The following is a 7,346-nucleotide window of genomic DNA, read 5'->3' as shown; positions in this document are numbered from 1 at the left end:
TCTCTCGCTCTCTTTCTCTCTCCCTCTCCCTCTGTCTCTCCCTTTCTCCTCTCTAAAATCCAATTATTTTATTTCTTTAATCTTCACCTGAGGATATTTTTTTCATTGATTTTTAGAGAGAGTGGAAGGGAGGGAAGGGGGGGAGGGAGAGAGAGACATAGATGTGAGAGAGACATATTGATTGGCGCGTGCGCTCGGGCATACACACACACACACACACACACACACACACACACACACACACACCAACTGACTGGAGCCGGGGATCAAACCTGCAACCCAGGTACATCCACTTTTTAAAAATATATTTTTAATGGATTTCAAAGAGGAAGGGAGAGAGAGATAGAAACATCAATTATGAGAGAGAATCATTGATCTGCTGCCTCTTGCACACACCCCTCACTGTTTAAATTAAACTAGCCAGGGCTTAATTTAAAAAGAAAAAGGGCACAGGCTTTATGTTCAGATCCGGATTCGAATTATGACTCTACAAATGGAAAAGTAGCATCTAATACAGATGCTTCTTGACTTACAATGGGGGTTACATCCCAATAAACCCATCTCAAGTTGAAAATATTAAGTCAAAAATGCTTTTAATACATCATAGCTTAGCCTAGCCTGCCTTAAATATGCTCAGAACACAATATCCAAAAAATTGGTAGAGTACCAGTTGCGTACCCTCATGATCATGTGCCTGACGGGGAACTGTGGCTTCCTCCCACCGCCCAGTATCAGCAGAGAGTATCGTACCACACTGCAAGCCCCAGAAAAGATAAAAATTCAAAGTACGGTTTCCACAGAATGTGTGTTGGTCTTGCATCGTTGTAAAGTCGAAAAATCGTAAGTTGGGGGCTGTTGTACATCTAGGTGCTCACCAACTCAAGTTCCGCAAATCCACTCCCATTTCGTTCTCCACTCAGATTCTGAGGCTGCCACTTCTAACTCTAAAATAGCCTTTGGAGTAGTCCACTTCTCACCCCCCTCCTTGCCACCAACTTAGTTTATTCTCTCACGTGGCTGCTGCCCAGCCCCGTGACTCTCTTCCCTCCGCCCCCCTCCCCACTCTCCCCCACTCTCTGCTCTAAATCTAAAACTGCCGATGTTTTGCTCCAAGGGTCAGGCTGGATTGTGTCCTTCCCCTGCTTGCAGCCCTTCGTGGTGGGTGGAGGACTGGAGAGTGGAGGACTGGGGGAGGAGGTGGTCTCAGATGCACCCAGGAGGCGAGTACTAGTGTGCATGGCTCCATACAGGAAAACGGTGACTTGCCATCATGTTAAGCTTAAAATCAACATGTATGAAAATTTGAACTAAATTAGATATCATCTTATAATTGGCTCTGAAAGTCTCAAAAACTGTTATTGGAGATAAGCTTAAAATGGAATTTTAATCTATGAACCTCACTTGTTTTTCATGATCATGGCAGTGCATGCTGTGGTGCAGCATTTGCAACCTAGTAGTCTTTAGGATAAATCCATATTTCTGGCCCTGGCATTCCAGTTCTCTCCAGCTCTTCTTCCCTGGGCCCCCAGTATAAGCTTTACCTGCATGCCTACCTTTGTGCTCTAAAGTACCTCAAGACCCTTCTCCAGGCTCCCAATGTCTCCTGGTTGAGGTCCAAAAAGGGAAACTTGGAAAAGCAATGAATGAAGGCAAGAGCCTTTACTGAATCCCTGCAGGAAAATACCTGACCCTGGAGGATGTGGCTGAACTGGTCCGGCCCTCACCACTGACCCTCCACACGGTCCAAAAATGGCTCCTGGCGGCTGGAGCCCGGAACTGCCACTCAGTGATCACACAGGACTTTCTGACCTGCTGGATGAGTGTTCGGTGAGAGAGAATCATTGCCCCACGGGGGGTACCAGGGAGACTAGCCACCCCAATGGGAGGGAGCTGAGAGCTTGCTGAGGGCTATGGGTAAGAGCTAACACATGGGGAGACAGCTAACTGCCCGGTGATGCTCACACGGCCGTCTCTGCTCTGTTCCATGCGTTCTGACCTCTGTTCTCTGCTCTCTGACCTCCAGACAGGCAGAGCTGCTGCTCTCTGGGTCTGAGTTTCACCGCTATGTGGGGGGACCTGCAGAGACCCGTGTTGTAAGGTCCCTACGTCCCTACCAGCTCCCGAAGGCCTTGGCCTCCCATGTGGACTTTGGTAACACCCGGTGGGGTTGATGGGGTTGGGGCAGGCAGGGCCAGGGGCTGGAGAAGTTTAGATGCCATGGGGGGGATTGGGGAGATCAGCAGTAAAGTGGAGGTTGGAGTCTAAAAGATCTCCTCAAACCTAATCTCCTTCCCACAGTTGGGGGGCTGCACCGCTTTCCCCCCACATCATCCTTGAGGCAGCGCCCTGAGCCACAGGTGGCAGGGACGGTTGGCCTGCACCTGGGGGTGACCCCATCGGTGATCCGTGAGCGATACAACTTGACAGCACACGACGTGGGCTCTGGCACAACCAACAACAGCCAAGCCTGTGCCCAGGTGAGCCAGGCAGGACGAGCCCCAGGGTCCTTGAAGCCTCCCCATGGAGCCTGACTGTCCAAGGGCCCACTCTTATCCCCTATCCAAGGGGAAGGTTGGGGAGATCCTCAGTAAAGTGGGGGTTGGGGTCTAAAAGATCTCCTCAAATCTGATCTTACCGCAGTGGGGGGCTAGTGTGATCTAGGATGCTATCTCTCGGTGCCACGTCCCTTGGGGCTATGTCCTCTGACCCATATATCTGCTTTGGCTCCCTCTGTAGTTCCTGGAGCAGTATTTCCACGACTCAGACCTGGCTGAATTCATGCACCTCTTTGGTGGGAACTTTGCACACCAGGCATCAGTAGCCCAGGTGGTTGGACAACAGGGCCGGGGCCGGGCTGGGATCGAGGCCAGTCTAGATGTGGAGTACCTGATGAGTGCTGGCGCCAACATCTCCACCTGGGTCTACAGTAACCCCGGTACTATCAAGGGGATTGGTTGGTGGGAAGAGGGATAGGAATGAGTGTTGATCTTTGCTCCCCCAAGAGAATCCCGTGAACTAGAGGGAGATTCTGACAACCTCCCCCCCGCCCCCTCCCAAAAGTGACTGCCTTGTGCTCCCCTTCCCACACAAAAAATCCAGGCCGGCATGAGTCACAGGAACCCTTCCTGCAGTGGCTCCTGCTGCTCAGTAATGAGTCAGCCCTGCCACCTGTGCACACCGCGAGCTACGGAGACGACGAGGACTCCCTCAGCAGCGCCTACATCCAGAGGGTCAACACTGAGTTCATGAAGGCTGCTGCTCGGGGTCTTACCCTGCTCTTTGCCTCAGGTGACCTCCTACTGAACACTTAAACACCCCCCAACCCACCCACCCACCCACCCAAACTGAGAGCTCTGACCCCACAGTGACCCCTGATCCTGATCTCTGACTCATACTCTGAATTGAACAGGGGCCACTGACCTGACCTCTAAACTCTGACCTCTTGCACTAAGGACTAACTCTTGAATTCCTCTCCGACAGCCAAACCTACATACCAAGCTCTGACCAATTAATCTGAGTGCTAAACTTGATCTCTCTCAGGTGACAGTGGGGCCGGGTGTTGGTCTACCTCTGGAAGACACCAGTTCCGTCCCAGCTTTCCTGCCTCCAGGTAAGCACCCCAGCTCACCACTTATCTGTGACCACCAACCTTTCATCTGTGAAGGATCCTTACAAGGATCTTTATGATCTGGAACCTTTGCCTTGACCCCACCGGGTGCTCCTACGGCTCAGCCTCAGCTTTACATGCCTGGTTGCTGAACTCCCCTCTTCTTCCAGTAGGTCCCAGGCCCCATGTCTCCTGAGTAGGACACAGCTCCCAGTGTTTCTTTCTCAGGTCCTAGGCATTTTAGTGGAAGATATGGTGAGTGTTCTGTTAGGAAAAGTATGCAGTCACCTCAGCCAAGCCTTCGGGGTTCAAAACCTTAGTCATCGACACCTACATGCTTCCCCACAGAGTCCAGCCCCTCCAGCAACACCCAGGCCATCGCCATCCATTTTGGAGGTACCCTTAGGACCCCTAAAATCTGAGTGCTGTCTTCTGCCCTCAGCCCTTATGTGACCACGGGTGGGAGGCACGTCCTTCAAGAATCCTTTCCGAGTCACAACTGAGGTTGTTGACTATATCAGTGGCGGCGGCTTCAGCAATGTGTTCCCACGACCTTCATACCAGGTATGTGTATGTTTATGTGGGTGGATGGGAAGGGAGTCGGGGAGGTCAGGAATCCTCAGTTCAGAAGACATACTCACTCAACGATGCTTTTCAGGAGGAAGCTGTAGCCAAATTCCTGAGCTCCAGCCCCCAGTTGCCACCATCCAGTTACTTCAATGCCAGTGGACGTGCCTACCCAGATGTGGCTGCGCTCTCTGATGGCTATTGGGTGGTCAGCAACCGCGTGCCTATTCCATGGGTGTCTGGCACCTCGGTGAGAATCAGCCTGGCCTCAAACCTTCAGGAACTACCCTCAGCCTGTACCCCCCAAGACCTTTTGCCCAGAACCCCTGACTTCTCAGAGACCTCTGATCCTTTCAAACATCCCTTCCCCAAAAATCCAATTACTTGCACCCTTGCAGGCTTCTACTCCAGTGTTTGGAGGGATCCTATCCCTGATAAATGAACACAGAATCCTCAATGGCCGCCCCCCTCTTGGCTTTCTCAACCCAAGGCTCTACCAGCAGCATGGGGCAGGACTCTTTGATGTGAGTGTGGAAGGGAGGTTGTGTGAACCTTTTCATAAGCGTATGGGGAGTGCTAAGATAAACCTTAGAGCAGTTCTGATGGGGTAGGATAGTCTTTGGGATCTGAATACAGGGTGAGGGGGGTAGAATCTGTCAGTATTGGTACCAGCAGGCCCAGATCTGATGCCCACCTTATCCCTAGGTAACCCGTGGCTGCCATGAGTCCTGTCTGAATGAAGAGGTGCAGGGTCAGGGTTTCTGCTCGGGCCCTGGCTGGGATCCTGTGACAGGCTGGGGAACACCCAACTTCCCAGCTTTGCTGAAGACATTAATCAACCCTTGACCCTCTCCTGGTGGGAGAGAGGGCCTATCCCCTGCCCCACAGCTGGTAGCTTGTTTCCTTATTCTTCACTGTTGGAAGCCCTGCTGACCCCTCGCCTGTTGACTGCTGCAGACAGCTTACATCCCTAACCCTGAAGTGCTGTGAGCATGACTTGACTCCCAACCCTACCCTGCTCCATCATCTAGGTCTCCCTGCTCCTGCCTCAGGTTCCTCTACATACGCTATAACCAGTAGTGTTTGGGAGCACACCCCACCCCCCATTCCTTCTTTCTCTTTGCAACCAGGCTTTTCCCAAGGGTTGTCTACACTGTCTGTGTACACGATTTTACTTTGTGTTTGCATCTCAGTTCATTTCAATGAGACCTCAGTTCTCACTTTTTTACTCTTTCCTCCCCTGACACAGAAACAATGGTCTCCCTGCTGCTTCATCAAGTGCACTCCTCCCAATCTTTACTTTATGGCCCTCTGTCACAGTTGCCCACTCCCTCTCTTTCCTTAGCTTCTAGGGCTTAACTTCTTTTCTGACCATTCCCTTTTCCTCCTTCTCTTTCTCTGCTTCCTCATTGATGTACTTCACTACTGCATCCTTATTTAGTCTTTTGCTCTCCTCACTATCCATTGTCTTCTGGAACAAATCAATGATTGGCATGCACAGCCATCACCATCTTACTAAATCAGACTTTCTATCCAACAGTGATTGATACCTCAAATGCACAGATGTGCAGTTCTCAACACTTCATCTCTCTTCCTCCTTCCCAATCCTTTTATTTCTTCTTGGTAAATATACTATGCTTTTTCCAACCAAACCAGAGAGCTAAGTGTCATTCTAGACTCCCATTTCCATCACCTCCCCCCAGCTTCAATTAACAAGTCCTGCTGACTTTACCTCTTACATGTATCTTTATCAATCCACAAGTCCTGCCAGTTATATTTCCTATGTATATCTAGAACTCATCTACTTCACTCCACCTCCACTGCTACTACATTAGCTTAAAGCCATGTTCTCTCTCCTTTGAATTGTAGGCTCTTGCAAAAAGTGACCTTTCTTCCTGCCCTTTCCTAAACCATCTTCCAGAGATAAAATGAAAATCACATCAAAGTCATTTACTTTGAAAGATTATTGGATAAAGTTTAGGCTTTTTATCATGACTCACAAACCTGACCCCTTCCTTGATATTTGTTGCTGAGTAACAAATTGTTTATCCTCCCCTACTCTTCCCTCAAATATATTCTTTCACTTTTGCTCAAGATCTTCCTTGCCCTTAATACTACCCCTGACTCCCCTTTGCTTGATTGATGTCAAGGATTCTTTCCACATTCAGTTCAGAAGCCACCTTCTCTTGTGAACTGTTGGCTCCCTGAAGCTGGTTGATTTTGGTATAGTACTAAAGTCCTAGAATTTTGAAGCCAAACCTGTTTGATTCTTGCTTCTAATACAGACTAGTGGAGAGCCTTGGCCAACTAAGTTCATCTCCCTGAGCCTTTTCCTCACGTGGTAAGTGGGGATCTCTATACCTATCTCTCATAACTATCAGTGAGTAATTAAATGGAATAAAGGTGATAGAGTGCCTGACACAAAAGTTGGCAGCAGATGTTCATGCCCTTCGTTTTTTGCACTGCACTCTGTGTCTACCTCCAGTATTGTAACTCCCACAAAGTATTGAAATTGCCAGGTGACCTGTTTGCCTCCCTTTCCAAGACCGGTAGTGCCTAGAAGACTAGAATCTTGTTTTACTTAACTTTGTATTCCCAGGCCCCTAGCTCAGGATTGGCAAATAGGAATTAAATAAATGTTTGCTACTTCAAGAACCTCACTCTTGCACTCGCTGTGATTTTTGCATATGTTGTTTACTCGGGCTGAATACCTTCCGGTCTACAGCTGTCCTCATTTCTCCGGGCATCTGGCGGGGCGGGGGCTTTCCTCCTCCACTACGAACCCTAAAAGGCAGAATAAGGGAACTACAAGGGAGGCCGACTGGCAGGGAACCGGCGGTCGAGGGGGGCCGGGCCGGGCCGATGAGTCCAAAGCAAGGTCTTGAGGAGTCAGGGCTGAATGAAGGTCCCAGCCCGTGGGAGACAGTCCTCGACTTTCCAGGGTTCCCAACCCGGTGGAGCCGCCTGGGTCAGGCAGCGGGAGGCGAACCTCCGAGGTTTGGGCTCCGCCCGGTCGGTGTCAGGTAGCCGGCATTCAGGCAAGCGGTAGGCGGGGAGCCCCGCGGCCACGGCGTGGGCGGGGCCAGCGCGAGGCGTCTGACGTCATCCTGGTGTGTGCGTAGCGTGAGCGGAAGCGGAAGCGGCTCTGTTCTGCTTCTCCGCCTCCTCCACT

General features: G+C 50.6%; 1 protein-coding gene across 1 annotated transcript in view; it reads left to right on the top strand.

Moving 5' to 3' along the window:
- Positions 1-6,834, top strand: part of TPP1 (tripeptidyl peptidase 1) — a 7,909-nt gene extending 1,075 nt beyond the window's left edge. Inside the window, 11 exon segments of the mRNA XM_006105567.3 lie at positions 1,677-1,827; positions 2,024-2,151; positions 2,299-2,477; positions 2,737-2,935; positions 3,100-3,288; positions 3,541-3,610; positions 4,050-4,065; positions 4,067-4,171; positions 4,266-4,424; positions 4,573-4,698; positions 4,880-6,834. Of these exon segments, the coding sequence (XP_006105629.1) occupies positions 1,677-1,827; positions 2,024-2,151; positions 2,299-2,477; positions 2,737-2,935; positions 3,100-3,288; positions 3,541-3,610; positions 4,050-4,065; positions 4,067-4,171; positions 4,266-4,424; positions 4,573-4,698; positions 4,880-5,020 (1,463 nt within the window). The 3' untranslated portion in view covers positions 5,021-6,834.
- The last annotated feature ends 512 nt before the right edge of the window (positions 6,835-7,346 follow it).

This window comes from Myotis lucifugus, unplaced genomic scaffold (genome assembly GCF_000147115.1).
Source record: "Myotis lucifugus unplaced genomic scaffold, Myoluc2.0 scaffold_695, whole genome shotgun sequence".
In the NCBI taxonomy this organism is placed as follows: Eukaryota; Metazoa; Chordata; class Mammalia; order Chiroptera; family Vespertilionidae; genus Myotis; species Myotis lucifugus.
The sequence above is the reverse complement of the archived record's forward strand: the minus strand, read 5'-3'. Positions and strand labels throughout refer to the sequence as shown.